The sequence below is a fragment of the Balaenoptera musculus genome, chromosome 4 (genome assembly GCF_009873245.2).
Source record: "Balaenoptera musculus isolate JJ_BM4_2016_0621 chromosome 4, mBalMus1.pri.v3, whole genome shotgun sequence".
Taxonomy (NCBI): domain Eukaryota; kingdom Metazoa; phylum Chordata; class Mammalia; order Artiodactyla; family Balaenopteridae; genus Balaenoptera; species Balaenoptera musculus.
The window spans coordinates 47,365,585-47,389,431 of record NC_045788.1 but is presented as its reverse complement, the minus strand read 5'-3'; the positions used below and the strand labels follow the sequence as shown (position 1 = coordinate 47,389,431).

Sequence of the window (23,847 nt, the reverse complement as noted above, 5' to 3'; positions counted from 1 at the left end):
CCATTTAAATGTGTGCATTCTGGTGTGTTTTTATGTTAAAAACAACTTTGAAGCTGTGGGGTGTGTGTGTTTGTGTGTGTGTTACACACAGAATCAATTTTCCTATATGAGGGTTACATGTCTATTCATAGATGTATAGGTCATTATATGTATTAAGTGAATTTTCAATTATCCAAGAACAAGTTAACTTTTTTGGGAGTAGAGTTTGGAGTGTACAGATCAACCATGGTGAAAAGCAATCATAGAGGATTTGTGAAAGCAATTTAAATGACTGTGGATCATCTACCTATTAAGAATTGTTTATCATTTTGAACTTCACAGTAGGTAATAAATACCACAGCATCTTTTCTTTTACCATGTGGAACTTTTGAGTTTCCCGGCCAATCAGATGTGTCATTTAACGGATTCATGTTGTCTTCCCCCACTCTCTGCCCGACCTTAGAACTTTGCAGTGGCCCTTAGTAAAGGCTAGAAGGTCCCATAGCTTGCAATAGGATGGGAGGAGGTAGTTGAGGAGGGAAGGCACAGGGAATGAAAGATACATTTCCATTCAATTCAACCCCTAAATTCGAGACAAATAGATACGGAAAAAAGTGACATTTTCTAGGAAACAGAAATAAATAACATTATAAAAATAGACAATGACATTTTTGCTAGTTCTTGCCAAGCAGTTTACATAATTTATGTATATTTATGAGCATAGTTTATTTACATGGTTTGTATATTTAGTGTAGGCAAACGTTTGAACTATTGTTTTTACTCTTTTGGTTGTAAAACAGTAAACCTGCTGTTAAATGTAAGATGCACTTTAACTCAGTACATTTGCATTAAATAACTATTCTACAATTTGGGGGCTTCTTTTTTTTTTTTACAATGATTACTTTTGTTGTCACATGGAATTGACATGTGTGATTGCCATTCACACTGTCTTCATTAACTTACTTATTACAGTCACATAAATAAGTACTGACGCATAGATACACTTATGTACATCTACGCGTACTTATGTGCTTATGTAAGTACTTATGTACTTACCTGGGAAGGGGTTTGAAGATAATTGTGAAATAATTAGTTCTGAGAAAAACTCCATTTGGGCATATGTTTGGAGTGATGTTGAGAGAGTGATAAAAAAATTAAGGCAGTTCCGCTAATGTGTACTGTAATGTTCATTAGCACTTTTGAGAAAGCTACAAGAGGTCCTGAAAATAAATGGAATCCCCCCTCCCTATCACACAGTTATTATTATTATTCCAATATACACTCACCTGTTTTCTACAGCTGCCACACAATACATTTTAAAAACTAGCATTTTTGTGAAGGAAAATTTTATGTTTTGTTCAAGGGAAAGTTCTTTCAGCAATCACTGCTGCAAGCATGACCTATGAGAAAGCCGTAATAATAATGGAAAGCTATTTAGATGAACAGGCAGTAATAACAAGAAGAAAAAGAGGAACCTCTCGGTGCAGGGAGGGAGATGGGACCCTTCAATGAGAGTGGAATTCATGCTACACGTCGTATGGCCCAGCTGTTTGGGAACATTAAAAATCCCTTCACTTAAGCTGTTGAAAGCTGCAAAAAAGACCAAATGTTTTCCATCTCAAAACACATTTTACTTAGCTGTGTTTTGAAAGCTGTTATCTAAACATTAAAAAAAAAAAAAAACCCAGCATATTTTAACATGATTTCTTCCTTGGGTGCAAATCAGCAGTTATAATTTAATTTAGGAAAGAGTGAAAAAGGTAGAAGGGAAAGGCACATTTGTTCTCCTACCTTCTTGTTTATCTTTCCTTAAAGTACTCGAAGGACATAAAACTGGGAAATAAAAAAGTCACTAGCATACAGTTTTGTTAACTTATCTTGTGAACATTAAACATTATGCCTCAAATTTCTTATGGTACATAAAGTGTTTCGCCTTGCGAGATTGTGTATACAGCACTTCAAAAAAGCCAGGAGGACAGCTCACTAAATGTAATGGATGTGTAACAGCAGATCTTTAGATCTCTTGTATTTAGCATGACAACTCTGGGTTCTTTAGGTGCTTTAAACATGATATCTAAAACCACGTATTTTTTTTCCCTAGTGATGAAAAACATAGACTAATTACAAACTTCTCTTACACTATAGATGGCTTGAATGTCTGGTGCAATTGCAACATTTTGATTATACTCTATCTCCTATGGTTGCTGAAATTAATCAGTTTCACAACTTCATTTTCTTAATACATTTTCATGTTAATTCTCACTAGAATGAATACCCGCTGAGCATAGTCACAGTGGAAATGTGTTGTCTGATGATGCAATGAACAATTTATTTCTATTAACAGTTTTAAGATATGAAGACTTAGAAGCTTTCCTATTACATGCATCCTGATGTGTCTTCACCAAAATCTTCAAGAACTCTCATTAAGCAGTTTCAAAAGATATCTTGAAACACAGGAACTGATTCCCACTTTAAGACTTACTTTTATAAACCAATTTATTTCCTATCAAAATTTATGTTGGCTGTTATGTTGACAAAACTTTTGTCAGGAAACTTTACTAGGAACGTGGCTTAGACAAGGAATATGACACGGGGTCGGTGCCTTGCACCCAGGATGCAGACCACAAGTGGTTTTTGATGATAAAAGCACAAGGAAGTTTCAAACAGTGTAAATAATCAGATAAGGAAGCAGATAGCAAGGGCAGGCATGCTAGATTTAAGAGGAAACCACTAAAAACCCCAAATGACCTTCTTTGGGCTATGAGACATAATTATGGTTTAATGACATAATGTTAAAAATGAAATTTCATTGTTTTTATTAGCATCCCTATTATGATATATTTATAGTTGTGGACAGAAAAATAAGAAATCGTTTTATCTTCTTTTATTTTTACCTTTATGTTTTTACACAAATCTAAGTGAACAATGTAAGATGAGGATGAAAGATACATTTTCTAGGGCCACTTTTTGAGAACCTTAGTAGATGAGAATTTTACTTCTAAGTGCCCCTCTTCTTTACTTCGAGTACTGAATTCCTTTTTCATGTGTATTTTCCTAACAGACTACAATGAAAATACATTAATCAATGACAGGGTAATTTGAAAAAATGTATGATGCCACAAACCAAGCATCGGTTACATTTATTCTTACTCCTATTATGATTTAGGTTTGGGAAAATCAAGTTCCTTCTCTGGCCTCTGTTTTCACATCCACAAAATGACTATGTTATTACAAATATGCAGTATAGGTGCACTTGTGTCCCAGGAGTCTATATTGGTCTTGAAAATATCCCTAGTGAATACTTCCTTTATGTATCTGATATTTATTATTAAACTGAGGTTAGTCTTCCTTAGGGTCCCTGTCAGTCAGTGGTTGGCTCATTGCCAACTCCCAATATCAGAAAGATGACATCTTTGGCAAGTTAGCAGGGCAATCTTTTAGGTCTTTATGTCTGAGGTATTGTAGCTTTGGGTAAAGATCACAGCAAAATATACAGTCAGATTAATTAGAATTTGAATCCCATCTTTAATACTTACCAGCTGTGTGACTTTGGGCAAGGTATTTACTCCATCTTACTGAGTTCGTAAATTTTGTCATCTGCAAAACAAGGATAATAATCACTTATGGTGGTTAGTGAGTTGTTAAAGGAAATGATGCATAATAAGCCCCTGACATAGAGTAGACACTTATATTTTACCATCTTGCCATCATCTCTTGTTTCTATTACTTCAGTAGCTTGCTAATTGGTCACCAGTATCCACTTGCTCCACCCCAATACGTTTGCCACATTGTGGCCATTATGGTTTTTAAAGATGAGAATTTGGCAAAGACCATGTCTGGTTTCTTTTCAGAATGAATGAATAAATGCGTGAAATTACCAAGACTGACTAATATTAGAAATAAACTATTTAAATACACAGTTTTTTAAAAAAGCTAATGGATATATTTTGCCTACATTTCCAATCAACATCAAATAATTTACAAAAAAGTGATTACCACACAGAAAACAGCAGTGTGTTGTATGTATTTAGGCATAGTGCTTATGATTTAAAGTGTTTTGTGATTTTTGTTATTGTTTTTATTGTTATTGCTATTGAAAATGATTTGACTAGGTCTTCGGCTGTTAAACAAAATAGGAAGACTCATTATCTGAAACAAAGTGTTTCTAGTGTATCTACAAAGCATTACCTAGAGGTGTACCTTCAGTATGTTAACAGTTATTCTTAAATTTAAAACAGAATTACTCCAAAAATTTCTTGACCTTACTTACTGCTTTTAGATTTTATCAGAACAATTATTTTTCACTGTTTCTTTCATTTATGCTGGCAGATTCACCCAGCATAAATCCATTTATGTATTAGAATCCATCAGGAAAATTGATCTCTTTGTTTAAAACACACACAGGAATATACATATCCCTAATCTACTACGGTCTATACTTTAAAAAACATATGGGAATGATTTGGGAATCATAAGGAACAATAGGATGCTGAGTTTTATCAAAGAAATTGAACAAACATTGAAAATACCTTTAACCTAACTCTAGCACATCGAAAGCTCCCCAGGAATATTCTTGTCCACTTCTGCCCAGTCTTTGAATGAGTGAAAGTCTCACCCTTCCATAAAGCTTCCCCTACCACACCAGCATCTCTTTCCTGCCTGAATCTCCGTAGCACTTATCATTCGAGCCACATAATTTAGTGCTTAACGACTTACAGTCTTGTACTATTTGTTGTTCTTTCAAGTGGCTTAGTCTTGCCTCTCTAAATAGATTGCCTGGGCCTTAACAGCAGGGACAGTGGTTTATATTAATGTTTCATTCCTTTCGTCTTCTAAACCTTATCCGGCAGCATCTTTAGTAGGTCATTTTCAACCTGTGCAACAAGAGCCAAGGAATTGAAGAGAGTGGTGTGGGATTGGGAAGAAATCTCAGAGTTATTCTGAAACCCAAGAGTCCTTGTAAAACTGTCTGTGTGTGCATGTATGTACATGTGGCTGTATGTACACAAAAACAAATTAGAAAAAGAATTTTAAATTAGATATTATAGACTTTTTAACTTGTAGTGTGTTTGTGATATATTGTCACATGCAAAAAAAGGAAGTCATAGAATAATACGTAAAGTATAACTTTATTTTGGTGAATTTTTAAAAATTTGGTGTGAGCAAAGAATACAACAAGAAAAAACCCACACGGGACTGAATATCAATTACCTCAGAATGGTGAAACACCACTGTGTTGTGTTGTTTAGTTGGTAAAACTGTACGAATTGCTTTTATAATTTGAAAGACTTCCAAGAAAATGCTTAAAAATGAAAACTTCAAAGGAAATACCAAAGAGAAGTGAAGTGATAAATAAAATTACCAGGTTCTCTAAGAGGAAAGAAAATTAAATTTAAATTCAGCCTCTTTGCCTGGATAGATGGAGAAGCACTGGTACAGCAGAAAAGAACAGTAGCTAAGAAGTTCTATCTTCCAGCCGCAGGTCTACCACTTACCAGCACAAGGACCTTAGGCAAGTTCTCTAATGTCTGCATCTTTTTTCTCACTTTTATTGTGATAATTTTACTTGTCATACCGTCTCATAGATCTGCATCATTTGTGACTTTTAATTAACTAATCTAGGTGAAAGCCCCTTGCAAAGGATGATGTGTTATCCCTACCATGCTCTGTCACATCTGATATGGTTTGGTTGTTAGTTTTGAAAACCTGGCAATCTCTCTGGGAACCTGTGGGAATAGCAGCCCACAGCTACTTTATCAGAAGTGGTTGCAACTCCCGGGAGAGCTCCTGCTACCACAGAAGAGGAGCAAGTTTCTAGTCCATGGCAGTGATGGGAAGGGAGAGAAACATTGATTGCTAATATTATTTTTCATTGCTGCCTTTGGCAGTGATACTGTTGTATTACCTTTTTCCTAGGTTTGGGCTAATGTTGAGGGAACTCCTGATAACCAGTTTATCAGAGCCCTTTTACATTCAAAGATCAACATCTTAGTCATTTTATACACAGTAACGAAAAATCCGTCTGAATCGGCAAAGCAACTTAGCCCTCATTTGGTACATGCTGCCAAACCAGTTGAAAGTTCACGATCCACTAAATGAGGACTCTGGAAATAGGGAAACAAATCTTTCTGAAATCTGTTGTCATAATATCACCACTCTGAAACTTATGATCGCTGCTTTTTCTGCTTTCAATCCAAGATAGCCTAAATTCCAACAGGCTTTAGAAAGCTTCCCATAATTTGGCCTTATCAAGTCTTATTCACTAATGCTTCTCAACTTCATGGCTCTTGGGATATCCTAACGAGTTTATTGAGCAACAGTTCATGAGAGGAACCAGAGGCGAGTATTTGTTAGATGGGGGTGTGAAACCACCTCTTTCCAGCTGCAGGAGGGAAAGGGCAGGCTGAGGCTAAGTGCAGGCTGGGACGGTCGGGGTGCCCCTTCATGGGCCAGAGGTCTCTGACAGTCAGAGGATGCCAGGTGACTGAATTCTCCATAGGCACCAAAGATCTTTGGCTGGTGTTTTTGGTATCTATTGCTGCATAACAATTTACCCCAAAGCTTAGTGGCTGAAAACAATAATAAACATGTATTGTCCTCAGATTCTATGGTTTAGATTTCAGGAGCTGCTTAGCTAGCTGGGTTGTTCTGGCCCACGGTCTCATCAGGTTGCAGTTAAGATAGCAGCTACAGTCATCTAAAGATTTGACTGGCTCTGGAAGATCCAACCCCACTCACCACCCACTCACATTTCTGCCCCAGCCAACAGAAGAAATATACACACCCCAAACTGAACAACCTCTGCTGAGATCCTCTAGATTCACATGAACATCTTACTCTGTGTGTGTCCTCTTTCCTTTTCCTTGAATGTTTCACCTCCCATTTCCCCCATTTTATTCACATTTTGAAGAATTGTGTCTTTTAATAGCCTACTTTAAATATGGACTGAAACGTACTGAATTTCTGTTCAAGGTCTATTTTGAAAACATGAATCACTTCAATAGAATCATGAAGATTCCAATTTCTCTTTGTGTGTTTTCTTTTACCTATCTCCGAAAATATTCCTTTCTTAGGAAATATTTCTCCCCGCTCCCAAGATTGGGATTCCTAGCTTAGTTGTTAGATGCCATAATGAATTTGCATTCCTGTCACTTATTTTGGTTCTTTTTCTCTGCTTCTATATGTTTCCATTTTGTTTCTCAAAAAACAAACTGCTGCTTGTGTGACAGCAGATAAATTAGGATAAAAAAAATGCTTATTCCTCTTCTGACGTAGAGATGTCTATGGCAAAAAAAAAAAAACCATAAAGGGCATTTATACAGAAGCTAACAGCTATTTTATAGAGTTAGAACTCCATTTAATAATAGTTAATGTTTATTAGGTGCTTATGTTCTAGGCACTGAGCTAAGTGCTGTGCATGGATTATCATGTTTAATCCTCTGTAAGATACTATCATTATCCTCATTTACAGACGAGGAAACTGGGGTGATAAGTAACCTGGCACATGTCACTCGCCTAGCAGTAGTGAAGCTCTGATTTAAATCCAGGCTGTCCTACTCTCGTGTCTGTACTTTTAATCACTATACTATTTCCCCTCCTTTTGAATGTCTACTATGTAGCAGGCATTATACTAAGTGCCATATATATATATATATATATATATATATATATATATATATATATATATACATATATATATATATACATACATACACAGACATATGTATAATCTCCATTGTTTAATCCTAATAACCTCCTATGATATAGATGCCATTACCACAATTTTAAAGATATTGAAAGAGAAATTCGGGAAGTTGAAGCAGCTCAGTATCACATAACTAGCAGCAGATTCTATCCAGGGCTCCAACATCAGAGGGCTACAACTTAGCAGGAAACCGGGGAGAAACTGATTGCTCATGAGCCCAAGTGATTTTAGATTTGCAGAGAGGAAACCTGTGGTCTACTGAGCCCTGGGAAGACGATCTTCTTACTTCATTACGGCAGCTAACCACATTCAGCCCATTGCCTTCCCTGCTAAAGGCCACAAGAGGTGGCACATTTGTGAAAACAGGTGACAGCATGGCCACCACATCCTAGGTGTGAATGATTTGACAGCTGGGTCATGTGAGTCATGAGCCACTGGGATCACCTGGACCATATTAAACAAAATCATTGGGAACAGGGAATAATTAGAGAGGAAATGTTGGTTTGCCATCCACAGGTTCTTTGACTGGAAGATACTTTAATTTATTTACCTTAATTATTTATCTCATCACTGCTATGGAATACTTTTCAAAGTCTAAATCAAATTCAGCAAATTTGCATTTTACTGAGGGCTTAGATTCTGCAGTGAACCAGTAATTGAAAATCAAGTGTAATCAAAATTTCCCTTGCTCAGCCCTTAAACCATCCAGTATGGACATAGATCACCTTGGCTTTGGTTGAGCATTGGAGAAAGTGGTGTATTTGCATTCAGATGCTGCATGGTGTGAAAAATACATATCTCTAAACCTAAGAGTCACACTCAATGCAACAAGATACTCAATACAAAACGCATTTAAACACTGATTCCTACTGAGGGAACAGATGATTCTTTCTCCATCTGATGCTCTTTTCTGGATAAAGGATCATTCATTCTCATTCTCGTTCTTGTTCTCTCTCTCTCTCTCTCTCTCTTCTCCATCTCCATCTCCCTCTTTCTATCTGTTCACAATAGTTGAACATTAGTAACTTGAATGTATATATATGTTATGTTACAACACCACTGGGCTTTCCAAGATTGAAATGTAGCAAAATATATTTTATAAAGACTTTTAATGACTTTCTTGAAATATTTCAGCATTGGTTACCAAAGAGATATGTATAGGAAATGATAAACATTTATTATGATAATTTCTGCAGAGACAACAAAAACCACAGAATCAATACAAATGAACATGCTAAAGGACTTAGTGAATCATTTAAATTTGATTCATCCAACTTCTTTTTTTTTTGAGGACATATGAACTTTGCTAGCTCTTGGAAGAGTGCTAGGGAAGAATATAAAACTGTATTAGATACAATGTAATATTACACAAAAGCATGAGTTTAAAATTTAAAATCTATAGCCATTTCGATCTTACCATCCTAGGCTTATAATTTTGACTTTCTCCATCTCATGACTGGGTTCCATGGTTTATTTGTAAATTGATAGTCCAGATCACATGGGGAGAGAAATTATGTGTGAATCAAAGTGTGTTTCTTCTTTTCTTTTTAAGTATTTATGTCCCTTCTGGCATTCTCCTTTCTAGTTGTAGGCACTGCATTAGCAAGCCTAGATTTGTTTTCCAGTCAAGAACTACATACCAAAACACAAATACTTTGAGAATCTGCATCTTGGAAATTGACCGGTACTTAATTCCAGAGTTTATAGACAGGCTATATTAGGATTTTATTTGAAGTTGAAGGAGTGACTCAACAAAATTAACAGAAATATATTTTTAAAGCCACACCTGAAATCATGTCCATGTTTTCATAATGATACTGAGATTTTATTGGGTACTTTAACCACTACTGGAATATTTTGACATTTTACTATTTGATATGTATCAAAAGATATGACACACATGAAATGGATTATAAGCCTCACACTTTTCTGGCTCTACAGAGTTTTTTATTTTTAAAGTATCTAGTTATAGTCATTGACATAATAAAATGGAATTTTAGGATTTCCAATATAGGGAAGAGTGATATCTCACTACATCACTGGTCAGAACTTAGCATATTGATTGGTTTTTGATAATTCTGCAACTGGGACATCATAACTAGCACCCACCATCAGAATGTTGAAATAGGGCAGTAATTCTGGGCCAGGACTGCCTCACCATCCCTCCCCCTTTGTTTAGCACAGGCTTCTTTAGTTAGCAATGAGCACTTTCAATAGATCACAAATTAATCACAGCCATTAGTGCATTTTACAGAGGAGATTGTGTGGTTGCTCCTGCAAAATGTTCTGTTCCGCAGGATGATGAGTTAATTCATCTGGAACAATGTTAGTTCATCAAGGTTTGTGGTTTATATAAAGATCAAATTCCTGTAATTTTGTATGCCATCTGATTTAATGTCCACTTAGTTTAGCAGTTAGACAGCCATTGGCAGGCACAACACAGGAATCCAATATCAAAAACTGGAGAAAAGGCCAGTTTAATTCTTAAATGTTTAATTCAGGCTTTGGTAGACTAAGATTAAATGACTGCTTTTCTTTCTCCTGGGGAAATATATATCTAGATAATGCCAAATCTTATTAAGGAGAGCCTAAATAATATAAAACATTGTGTGTAAATATGCCCATGGTAAAATCTGTGCTTTAGAAGGGCTTATAATGGAAGAGGATAGGAAGGTGTGGGTTGATGTTGAAAGGAAATTATACACATTTCTTTGGAAGGTTCTCATACCAGATACTCAAGTAAAATGACAACAGTTCACAGGCAAAGGATCAGTTGGAGAGAGTTTACTGATAACCTCCTTTCTTTGTGAGTTTGATAGACCTTCCGAATGCTTTCAAGCTGAATGAAAAATTGAGGCTTGATTTTGTCTCTTTTTATCCATCACTATTTTTTAGTAACATTTTTGGTCAAGAGTGAAAACAGTCAATTAATAGAAAAATATTTAGGGAATACTTCGCAATTTTTACTAGTATCAGCTTTGCTGAAACAGATGCAACATAATAAAAAGCTTTACTTCCAAAATTGTTCCCCTTAGGTGTTCAGTGGAAGGGGAAAGGGGCTTTCATACATGTTTAACTATCTTTATTGATGCTCTATTAAACAAGCCAAAATAGGTTTCTTCACCGAAGGACTTCTTAGACTTCTAGAGTCTTAGAGCATTTACCACATTGATGTTTATTGTGAAGCTCCAAGATGGAACTATCTTTACCTCATTTGACCACGGAACACGTTTTCAGAGAATACCTGGTAACAAGTCACTGATGAGAAAATGCTGGTGTAAAGTGCATTTCTTGCCATCAAACAACTTATAGGTAGATCAGCAGATGACAGAAATATCCCAAATGACCCTAAATATGATGACTGACAAGTGAATGTTTTTAATAATGAGCACTGTAAGAATTTCAAGGAAAGGAGCCTGGAGGGCTGTGTATGAGCTTGATAAATAGAACTCTGACTTCTCCTCCTTGAGCTTCTGTTTCATCTCCTGAATGCTCTGAGTATCAGAGATAAGGAAAGCAAAGGGCCTGCGTGAACACAGTTAAAGGGCCAAGAGCGTCTACTCATCTCCCTAGTTAACCAGAACTTAAGATTTGTTTAGAGGGAAGAATCAGACCATGGGCCTGGAAAGATAAATTTGACCTCCACTTATAGAGAAGATTGCATTTTGAATTAGGAGCTTTATTTTCTGGCAAATTAGGAACAATTAGGGTTTTTATTAGTGTGGTTTTTCTTTTTTAGCTTTTGTTTTCAAGTAAAGCAAAACATTGTCATAACTCTGTTACTCAGAAAGACTAATTTCTCGTGTAAAGACGCCACAGAATTCAGGCCTAAAATGACAAGGGCCTGCATCAGGCCAGTGCTAGTGGGAAGGTGAGGGCCCTAAAGAAACAACGTAATAGCCAATGACTGCTCACTGGGGATAAAGAAAAGGGAGGCATCCCAGATATTGTCCAGGGTTGGTATCCAGGTAAAGGGCCAACTCAGATAGTTGGTATAGAAACACAACAAGTATGGGTGCATTGGGGGAGCAATAAAGTGCTACTCCTGGGAAGCAGCAGTGGTAGAAATTTCTATCTCTAGATTCCCTAAAAGAGAATTACCAGTGCATCAATTGATTCCCATGGGGGAACAGTGGTAAATAGTCCAGTTTCCTTAGATATTAAATATAACAATTCCTGATACAGTTGGCCATAATTAATTGATTCTTGCAGCGCAGTTCAAAGGTAGTTTAGCCTATTCTGAAAAGATGCTATTCAAGATGTGAATATGAATCAAACTTGATTCCATCCTTAAGAATTTTACAGCAACCCTTTAAGGAGGACCACTGACAATTTTAATAATGCATACTGAAGAGCATTACAGATACAACTGTAACGTAAGGTAGAACTGACTATCAACCAGGAGATGATTTGGGATAAAAGGTGAAAAGGTCAAACCTGGTAGTTAGGGAATCAGTGGTCATAGAAAAAGAGGTGGCTTTGAAGGATAGATAAGATTTCATCCAAGATAATGAAGGCAAAATAAATTATAGGCTGAGGAACAATAATGATTAAAATTATAATTATATTAGCAATACCAATAATAATAATAGCTATTTTTTCATTGACCATATGCTAGGTGTCATGCATGATTCTAAGTAATTTACATACATTACCTCATTTCATTTTCAAAAAATACAATGAGTTTATACTGAATTGTTAGGAAACTGGAACCCATTGAAGAATTTTGACCAGGGGAGTGAGTAACAGCTGATGCTTGGGAAGATTAACAGTGTTGAGCATAAACTAGTGGGTGGGTGAGTGGTGGTCAGAATAGGAAGTCATTGCGATAATTCAGACTAGAGGTAACAAGCATCCAAGCTAAGTATCCAAACTACATAGGACTGAAAATCAAGGAAGGACCCAATACATTTTTTTCAACAAACCCCTACTGAATACCTATTCCATGTCTGACGTTATGTTAGGATCTGGGCAATAGAGGCAAATGAGAGAAACCCAATTCCTACACTACTGGCACTTAAAGTCCACCAGACGACGTTGCAGAGAATACATTTCTGGACCTTGATAACGAATATTGACCGAAAACTAGTCTGGATGTGTGTGTGTGTGTACATGGCCTCCTACCCCAGTTTTTAGGGCTCTTGGATCTCAGTGGTATTTCACCTCTGTCTCAGAATTCTCCTGCTTACTGATTGGCAGAGAACACAGTGGGTGGGACAGAGCAAACTCAGCTGCAAGCCAGGCAAAGACGGACATCTTTGGGGATAGCACAGCTTGAGAGAAAAAAAACATTTTTCTTAAAATTCTTCTCTTCCATAGGTCAGGGTAAGGATGAGGGCAACTGACACTGGAATGGAAGAAAGAGGATAGAAAAATACTTATACTTTGCTGTTCCCTAAAGTACAAACCAGACTATCTTCCTCATTGTGTGTGTATGTAAGTCTAGTCTAACCCATTACACAAACACAAAAACTCTGAAACTTAGTGTTTTGACCTGTTCCCACGAACTCAGAGCAGTTCACACTCATATTACCCAATTTATTTTCCCAACACTCCTATTAGGCTGATATTGTGAAAGTTTCATAGAAAGCGACTCAAAGGTTAAGTGACTTATCCAAAGGCAAACAGGTAGGAGAAGAGATGGGAGCAGAGAAAGGTCTTCCAACTCACTTCTTCCACAAGATTACAAGTCTAAAAGCATTCTGAAATGGTGTTCCTAAAGCCTCAGGAAAGAAACTGACTGTGGATTTATTACATAATGTGCTAAATGCTGTCTTGAAAAATTGACTTAATTTAAATTGATAAAATAATAAAAAAATTAATTCCTAGCAGTTGAGGTTAATTCCTAAAGCCTTAATTTAGGACCTTAATTCTTTGATCTAAAGTTAGGAAGAATGAGAGATTTGGCTTTTTGGGACAACTTATAATCAAGATCCAAGTTATCTTTTATAAAATAAAAAAGATTATAGTAATTTTTGTTCAGTGATCTGAAAATGCTTATTCTCTGAACAACCAGGTTGATGTGTTATGTGTTTTTTTATGAATATTTATCTCAGTTTTGTGGATATTTATTTCCTCATCATTTTTTTCTTGAATGTATCTTTTAAGGCATATGCATCATTGTATTAAACATCTATAATTCCGAGGGATAAGAAAGAGAAAAATAATGATATTTTGACCCTTTTTCTCTACCAAATTTTACTACAACATATTTTATTAAAGTTTTTATTTTATCACAGTGTATTCATTTAAACTTGGTATAAATTTGTTGTTGTTGTTGTGCTTTAGCCACAAAATAACCACTCAGCATAATGGCTTAGGACTGAAATACATCAAAATAGCCCAACAAAAAATATTTTAAATATGGCAGCCTTAATTGGAGTTTTGGAAATAAATCTTTGAGTATAATAATTTATTCACTAGGGCTGTTGTCTCAGCAAAGTATTTCATCTTAGTTTCCAAAGAGCTGCTATATTACTAAATATATTTAAAGTCGAAGCAAAAAAAAAAACAAAACAAAAGGATCACGTTTATTCTGGGCAAATATACTATAAAATACTCATCTGTTAAGAGAGTCATCTGCATTTTTTAAAAAAGATCAGATAGGTGATTATGTTTGTGTAGTTAATTAATAAAAAGGGAAGTAGGTAATGATTCACTAGGGAAACTTTTCTATCACAGTATCTGTTAGGAGGGATCCCATGCTGGAGGGACAATAATGGGGTGCTAATTCTGAACGCACACAGGGCTGTCCTACAAAGACATCGAGATTTGTAGGAAATCAACCCTCCAGCAGTCCTGGCAAGCCAGACTGACCTCAGCAAATGAAAATAATCAAAAGTAATTAGAAGCGTGCTGGACTACTCCTCGGAGAGCCGGGCGGGAGAGTAAACATGCCTGAATCCTCGAGCCACTGGGAAGGCCCATGTCTGAGCTGTTAGGTGCCCTGACCTTGTCCACATAAAGATGTGATTTATGAAGTGCAGGGCACAGCAGCAGGGCTTCTGTCTTCTCCTGGAGAACCAAATTACTGAGGTGGAGATTAACATGCTTTCAGTCGGGCCCATTTCCAGACCAAGGGAAATTTTTTATTTACATTTTTTTTTTACCTTTAATTTCCTCTTTTTTTTTTTTTAACAGTCCCCCCACCCCCATAGAGTTAAAAAAAAAAAAAAAAAAAGACAAAGTCCATCAAAAGAGACCAGAAATATCTCTCCTGAGCAGTGGTAATAATATATGTTGGTGACCGGACATTCAGAGCGCTTTTTATTTGTAAACTCTTATTGTGCGTGACCGTTTTTTTTGCTGGGTCTACCTACCCAACATGACAGGATTTGTCTTTAAGTTTAGGGAGCCAAGCTTGTGGAAGACTCCCCTGATTAAAACATATAAATTAAAATTAAACAAAATATTACCTTTGATTCCATGGCTTCCCAATCTAGTTTATCTTGCCTAAACGTGATTCTTCATTCCAAGGCTTACCTATTAAGTAAAAAGATTTGAGAGAAGAAATTGTAGGTGGTCAAGAATTTGGAGGGAAGGAAAGAGGAGAGACAAATTGGTGTTTCTGTATTGGGAGAAATATTTATATGCGAATCAGTGGGAAATCTCTTGAGTCCTAAGACGTACTTATATTTTTTTCTTAGCTTTGTATCAGTTAAGTTAGGTAAGATTTTACAAAATCCGATTCTGATGTGGAAAAGGAGGCATTGATTTTCTTTTTAAACACACATCAATATCCATACATGAAGCTAATTTAATTAGCAAGCAGTTATTGTTCAGCCAAATGTCAATTTCTCAGATTATTTCATGCTTCTTGACGTGAGCTGTATGCAACAGGATTTAACAGGATCTCCATGAATGAAACTGAACTTGAGAAATGTAAAAATGCACTTGTATGTTCTTGAAAAACTACAAAAAACAAAACAAACAAACGAACAAAAAAACCCCACCAAAAAACCAAAAAAAAAAAAAACCAAAACAAACACAGCGTTAAAACAAAAATGTCAGGCTTGGAGCTCAGTGTATATTTAGCATCCTCAAGAAACCCAAATCTACAGAATTAAGGGAACTCTACTTAGGCTGAGGTTATAAAGTGCCTTCCTCTATAAACTAAAAACATAATGTCAGGGTGAATGGGAACATACTTTATTAACTTTATGGTATTGAAAACTGCCAGCAAGTTGTCTTGTTTTTAAATATTGTCCTCTGTAGAGTGTTACAGGGTTGTTTGTCCACAGGAAGCCTATTAAAAGTGGACAGTGCAGTCATTTCATCTGGCTTTGGCTGGACTGCTTTTCTTTCCTTTAATGATGTGCTGGAATGTACCATGCCCATAGGGTCTCCATTAGCAGAACTTTTACTTCTGGGACAACCATGAAGTTTAAGGCTTAAAAGAGGCATCAGCTTACAGTCTTGTGGGAATCACTTGAATACTGGAGTACTAACTTCTTACTGCTTTAACTAGTATATTGACTTATTTTAAATAAACAGTTACACAATGAAGGCAAAGCCAGTGGCCTTATTGGAAATCTTTGAGCCTTTTAAAGATTCTGCAATCCACGCAGATGGGGGAGGAAGGAAGGGGCCTGAGGAGGGTTTATGCCCTTTTCAGACCAGGAAGAAAACACATTAACCTCTCCCACCCCAGCCCTGCCATCAGCCAAAGGGGGATCTTTACAGCTCCCAGAAAAATCTATCAAGTCACACTCAAACCTCATATTTTCCAATGCCTTTTTCCTGGTAAACAACAATTAACAGAACAGGGCAGAAAAAACGATCATTCCTTCCGGAAAAATGTTTTTAAAGTATGATTCTTTTTAAAAAACATCGCCACCAAATCACTCTATATTCTGCTTTTAAACTGTACATTTGTTGTTGTATGTTCTCCTATTCCGTTCCCTTAATACTTAGATCATCTGTGCTGATACATGTTTGCAAATTAAAGCTGGTTTGAGATTATAGTAAAACCATTATTTTTAATAGCCCATTTCAAGGGCAGCGCTAAACACTGCAGAACACGCATGTTACTGATTACTGCTGAGCAGACAGCAGCTTTTGCAGACTAATTTGTAACTGGGAACTACTGTAAACAGATTTCACCAGAAATCCCAAGGAATAAAGGGAATTGGTGGTGGTATTTGTCTCCTTGTATTTGTTTATTGTTTTAGAAACCTCCTGATGTTGAGCCAGTTAACCGGGGAGCAAAGCAAGCCCCCATGCAAGAACCTTTTCCTCCAGCCCTCCGGCTCCTCTTCCGTGTCACTTTTGATCAGGGGAGGCAGGTCAGGGTCTTGTCCTAAAGGGTTATTATTGAAATAGCCAGAGGCTCCTTTCTTGAGAATCAAGGCCCTTCTAGCTACTCTGGGATTTCAGGACCCCATTTTTAAACTTCAAGTTGTGTCGTCAGGAAAAAGCGAGGTGATTGCCTTTCCGTGAAGTTATCAAGAGGGGAGGGGCGGGGGTGGGGGAACGAGAGGGAGAGGAGAGAGAGAGAAGAAATACTGAGATCTGATGTTTGCCGAGGTCCTTTAGTCTTTCTCACAAGTTATTCAGTGGAGAACCAGACTGAGGAGGATGATATTAATAAAATAATAATGATAAAGCTAAATAATCCCCTATCTCTCTAGATGAATCTTCCAAGGACTTAGAAAGTGTTAACTCTTTTGGCTCTATCTGAGGAAGAGAATTTCATGCGTAGCAATAGCCTTAGCTCAGGTCCGTGTCTGCGGGTCTGGACTGCAGGGTGCACCCATCCGGGCTTGAGGCTCCGGAAGGCGCAGGATCGCGCGGGAGGCGGAGGGCAGAGCTCGGCTGCCGGCACCCGGCGGGCGGCAACGGGTTCACCTGGGTGGCTGGAGCCGCCAGCGCCGCTACTTAATTCGGGGCGCAACGCCATCTACCGGCCTCCTGACGCACCTGCAAGTGCCCAGACCTTGAAAGTCGCCCCGCCTCCCCCACCCGAACCCAATATAAGGGAAAAAACTCCGAGGCCCTTTCCACGAATCCTAATTTAGCCAGGACCTGCCACTGATTCCATACGAACTTTTGTTTATCCACCGACGTTTCCTCCTTTTCAGAGCAGCTTTGTAAAGGGCAAGGAGGTGGGGGCCAGAGACTAGGGCGGGGGATTGGGGCGTTGAGCTCTCAGACCCCCTGATCAGGCCGCACTGTCTGAAGCAATCGGTTCCCCAGATTACTTGTATTTAACACACAATGCATCATAAAACAAATCCCTCATCCTGACAGGAAGAAAATAGAACAGCTCATAGCTCGAGCCGGTCTAATTTATGGCTAAATTAAAAAAAAAAAAAAAAGTGTCGGGGGAGCTCCTACAATGGGCAAGTTGAGGAAGGGCAGGAAATCAATGGCAGCAGCAAGTCCGGAGTTCTTAAAGGTTCTCAAGCGCCGAACTCTATGGGAATATCTGACCGGGTTTTAGGTTATTTACAAAGGATTTTTCCTGTCCTACCTACCATTGCTGTGCGATTTTCCCGCAAACAATGGCCATTATCTGAAATAACAGTTCAATGTCACAGATAACAGGCCACCAAAACGAATTAGTCACCACCTCTTGTCATTTTCTCCCCCCCATCCCTCCCTTTTGTTGCTATTTTTGTTTTTAAATCAGCATTTTGGGGAAATACAGATCTACTAGATTTACACGTCTATTTGCACTTGGAGAAAACAAAAAGGGACTTGTACCGTCTCCGTTTGCAGATGAAGTTTAACATAAACGCGCTTTCCATCCCGTCTCTCTCTACCCCTCCCCCTCAAGTGTCCCTTGACTCGCTTACTTTGCTTAACTTTCCATTGTTGAGCTGAGAAGTTGGATTTTGTCCATTTGTTTTTATGAATGGAGTTTTGTGATAAAAAAGCGTTTATTTCCATTTAACCGATGGATTTTACTAAAATTTCCAAGCTTGGCTGGAGTAAATCCGTAGACACTTTTATTTTGCCACGCATTCCCTATATTCTTTCTTCCAATGTTGTTTCTGGAATGTGTTGATAAAAGCTGACCATATATATTAGAAAATTATTAATCACCATATAGTACTGATTCCCCCAAAACAACACTTATGATGTTAAAAGTTAAAAAATAATCTGAGTTATCAATTCCACTTTGGGGCATTCATGATGTTTTAGTTAATGTATCAGAGAATATAGCAAAAACTCACCAGACAATCGTCAACCTCTCTAAGCTCCTAATACGCTATTTGGGCAGGTTATATGCAAATAATGTTTCAGATTTTTTAATTCCTTCTTCTAAGAAAAATATGATTTAAAAAGTAGCATGCTCTTCTGCTGACCTAACTATGATAATGGAGGGAAAAATCAGAGTACGAATTTCAATAAGAATAATAAATACTTAACAGAAAACTGGAAATGTCCTTTTCAACTTTTTAGGCTACTGTTTTCGGAGAATTTCTAAAGTAATTATGGTTAGCGTGAGCCAGCGTCTCTTCACCCTAAACCTCCACCTCACCCCCTCCAGCGCCTCACCCCCAGCCTCGTGCACACACCCTCACACCCCGAAAGCCCTTCTCCACCCCATTACTCCCATCCCCCAACACACACACACACATACACACACACACTTACACTTGTGCTTTCAGGACACCGAAACAGAGGATATTTCCCTGGGGAAAGAAATCATGCCTGGAGAGATCTCCCCATTGGTTGTTTACCCAGAGAAATCTACATGTTTAAGGGGGATGGTGCATCCGTAATCAGTCTGTCCCTATAGGACTGAGTCTTGGCGACCTTTTTGTGACCTCTCTCGCCAGAGGAGGCTGCTGTCACTTTAAAAATTTACTGAAAGAGGAGCCTGTCTGGCTTCCGATCACTCTGGGCGGCGGGAGATAGCTCCCTTTCTCCCTCGCCCCGGGTTCTTTCTGGATGGCCGAGCAGATCCTCTTTAAAGAGACAGTTCATGAAATAGAAACCCGGCGGCTGAGCTAGGAGTTGCGAAAGGGGACGATCCCGTGAGGGTCTAGGACCGGGGAAGGCGCAGCGGAGGATCAGAAAGGGGACTAGAGCTCCCCTCGCCTCCCCAGGCCCCCCACCTTTTCAAACTCTCCTCCTCCTGCCTGTATCTCCCCCCCCACCCCCACCCCCCCCCCCCACCTCGGAACTGGGAGAGAGAAGTGGAAGAAGTTTTAGTGGGTTTCAGATAACTTTCATTACACATCGGGCTGATAAGAGCAAGAGAAAGTGAGAAAAGAGGGAGGTGATGTGAACCAGAAGGAATAGCTCGGAACTCATTTAGGAAGGGGGAAAAAAGCCAAAACACACCAAACTCGGGTCACCCAGACGAGAGGAGACTTCATTTCTGGTCTTAAAAATACACTGTTGGCGGACAATAAATCTGAAACGCGTGGTCCTGGCGAGCAGATCCTAGAGACGGACAAAGTTATCAGACACCATTCGGAAATCGAGACGCGAGGCTTTTTTTTTTTTTAAACATCTCGAAATGTGGCTCGGGATCGTATGAAAGGATTTTCGTGCAGGAAACCTGGGGGCTGCTGATTATTTTATTTTGTTTGTTTTAATTCTTCTGTGATTGCCTTTTATTGCTGAGTTGAGGCCATAGAAATCTTAAGGTAAGACAACTCACTTTAAAAAAAGAAGTCCTGGCGATGTGCATAGTTTGTTTCTTGGGACAGTTTCCTGCCTTGGCACCCCTTCTCCGGGGCGCCCCCCGCCGCCCCAGCCTTCTTTTCCTACTTGCCCGCAGTCTCGCGGAGCCCTGTGCTTATCTACGTTGCCGGGACTGGCGATTTCCTTGTTCCTCCTGTGCAACGGTGCGGTCTGGACGCGTCTCCGGGGTGGGTCGTCCGGCCTTCGGTGGGTCTCTCTGCCGGCTGTCGGCCTCCTTTCCTCGCGCTCTTCTCCTCCTTCCCCTCCCTCCGTGGGTCTGTCCGTCGGTATCAGGGACTCAGAAGGTGGGGCTGCCAAAATCTGAATTCCTGGCACCGGCCACGCGACTTTGGAGCCGCTTTCGGCCGAGTTCCACCTTGCCAAGTAACAGCTTTGCTGTCCAACATCGTGTGCTGCTTCGCGAGAAAGTCACATTCGGACCCTTTGGCTAGATTGTGGGGATTTTTTTTTTTTTTCCTTTCGCTGTTGGATTTTTGAAAGGGCCTTTCTCTAAAGTCCACCTAAAGGGAATTTTTTTTTTAAGCTATCTTTGGAACTTGACAGCTTTTAAAAACACAGGAGTGTGTTCGATGAAATGACGGAAGATGTGTTGTTACTTTATTTTATTCGAGATTTCCGAGACGATTAAGACATTTGGGAGACAAATGCAGTTGTATTAACAAATCAGAAGCGAATAATTCACCTGGGGGGGGGGAAGGTTTCTGGAGAAAGTTAAGCTTTTGTCTTGGGGCAAGAATACGGAGAGTAAGAAAGTTAATACGTTGGTGAAATATTTGAATAATCACATTACATGTATGTAAAAAGACATTCTTTGGAAATGAACCTGTTTTTAAATTAATTTCACTGTTGACAGTGGCAATGGCAATAATGTTAACACGGAGTAAAATTACACCTAGAATTTTTATGTGCAGTATATGCAGTACTTACCCTGCCCTTGCAAAAAGGGAATGCTAGAAAGCTAAGGGGATAAATGATTTTTGACTTTTTGAAATTAACAAGTTTCCCACGTCTTTCTGCAAATATGAAATGGAATTGGTGTTGCATTTCACTGCCTTCACCCTGTTTCCTTCATTAAATATTTCTCTAGTGTGTCAGTAGAACTACCTTTTTTGGGGGGGCAGGGGGGCTAGTCAAGAAAACAAACAACAAATATTAACCAGAAATCAAATAAACCAAAAAACAAAGCAACAATCCCAACCTTTTACTGTTTTAAAGTGTGTATTGCTGTTATTGTTTATGCACCTTCCAGACATGTGAGGAGGGGGGAAATCTCAAGTTGCCATCTAAGCTGCTCAGCATTGAAAGTTGAAGAAAACAACTTAAAGTTTGTAATTTTATAAATGAGGAATTGTTAAAATCTGTTCTTCTCACTAGAGAGGGTATTTAATATAGGCTTTCTGTTGTTGGTGGTGCGAAGAGGCCTCCTTGAAAAAGACTTGATTTGTGTGTGTGTGTGTGTGTGTGTGTGGCAATTATTATTCCTATCTTATGTTTCAATTTTTCTTTTAAAAATTGTCGGACTACTTATTGCCCTTTAATTGCCTGATGGCCAAAGGCTTATTCATAATGCCTCTTGACTAGAGCCCTCTGAGTACTGGGCTTCTTCTTGAAGTTTGTGGTGAGTTAATGACTTGAATCTGCAACTGGGTGATTACCTGAATTCTGTGCAAAATTGCTTTGGTCTATGCACCCGAGTGTTTAGTTTTAACTTTTATAGGTATAGATACAGCAGAGTTCTGGGGGGGTGGGGAGGAGGTTATTTAATTCATCAATTAATGTTCTAGACTAGATTGTTTAGTCTTTGATAGGAAACTTCCTCAAGTTTGCGCTAACTGATTGACAGTAACATTACCAGACTTTCTAGTTATTTACCATCAGGTCAACAACTCTGCAGCTTTTAATATTGATGTTTAAAACATTAGTGCTACTATTGAATCTGAATAGCCTCGTTTAAGTAGACAAGACCTTAAAAATGGACACTTCCCATCTTAATTTTTGTTTAATAGGTATCCTGAGTAGTGATTAATATTTAGCATAGGCCAAACATAAAATCTCATGAAAAATAACAACACTAACATACACAACCATATATAATGATGGCAATTTATGTCAATATTCTTACATATTTTTTACTTGTTCACAAGCCAGTTTTGGTATTTTACTTACGAACATAAAGTTGAAATATGCATTGGCATGTGTTACCTAAAACTTTAGGTTGACATATTTTGCGCAACTGTTTACCAATTATTTATTTTCATTTGTTTTTCTTTAGTTTGGTCGGAAGCATCAGTGAGACAAATCTTATTATCTTCTTCAATTACGGGTGTGATTTGTTTCGTGGTAGTGCAATGCAAACTGAAAAGGAATTTGACAATATTTAGATTAAAGTTTTTAAATTGCATTAATTTAAAGTGCAAAATATGTGAAAGTATACACTTACAAGGGAAGATTATCTGAACCTAAAATATTGACTTGTATCGTTTAGAAATATTATGTTAATATATGCTGTTCAATATTATTTTTCTTAAAAATCACATTGGATAAAATTAAGGCAATAGCACTCATTCATTCATAACAAGGAATCGAGCATTCTTAAAACCAATTAATCAGTTTTTGTAATAATTTACAATTGCTTTGTTCCTTTAAAGGCAGTACATTGGCACTTCTAAGATAACTTATTATTATTCCTTCTTTATTAATATGCATGTTGTCTGACTTTTTTTCTCTTAAGGATTCAAAGGAGGAAACATACATTTGAATAAAATATTTTCAAGCAATTAACCATTCTAATGAATGAACTGATAATGGAAATTGATTGTTCTCGTCTTCTTCCTTCTAGATCTTAGATGAGTTTTGCAATGTGAAGTTCTGCATAGATGCTAGTCAACCAGATGTAGGAAGCTGGCTCAAGTACATCAGGTTCGCTGGCTGTTATGATCAGCACAACCTCGTTGCATGCCAGATAAATGATCAGGTATGTTGTAAAGATTTTCTTGTCTTTCTTGGAGAGCACTAAAAGTATCAGTGAAGCCTGAAGAATAAAAATAACAGTGAGCTTCAGTAGACCCTTGTGGCCTGTTTGTCGATATGGTGAAAGGTAATGCCCAAATATAAGATGCAGAATAAAGTCATTTTCAGTACTTCTTTTTTGGGTAGTTTTTTGCTAGTAAATTTTGTGCTAGTAAACTTCATAAATGCTCTAGTTCTCTGGGAATGACTGAATGATTTAAAAACTGAATACTACTTATTAGTAGCTATTCTTTACCTTTTTTTTACTTTGCCATCATAATAAGGAGACATTCATAGAAAGTACTGAACTAATCAAGAACATTGAATTTATGCAGAAATTGGAAGTGATACACTTGAAATATTATATAGATTTTATTTTAAATAATAGGTAGAGATATATGTATGATCTACGTGTGAACTTGTCTGATTATGCATTTGATTTGCCTAATTATAAATGAGAAACACTTTTAGATTAATCAAATAACATTTTTTGT

At 37.8% G+C, this 23,847-nt stretch overlaps 1 protein-coding gene across 11 annotated transcripts in view; it reads left to right on the top strand.

The window, feature by feature from the left end:
* Positions 1-23,847, top strand: part of MECOM (MDS1 and EVI1 complex locus) — a 565,106-nt gene that overhangs the window by 483,392 nt on the left and 57,867 nt on the right. For 9 of the 11 annotated variants that reach the window (XM_036851220.1, XM_036851213.1, XM_036851211.1 and 6 more), the window contains one exon: positions 23,184-23,318. In XM_036851220.1, the coding sequence (XP_036707115.1) occupies positions 23,184-23,318 (135 nt within the window). Of the gene's footprint in view, positions 1-19,574; positions 20,287-20,497; positions 20,531-23,183; positions 23,319-23,847 lie in introns of those variants that run through there. The other 2 variants (XM_036851215.1, XM_036851218.1) reach the window with 2 other exon arrangements.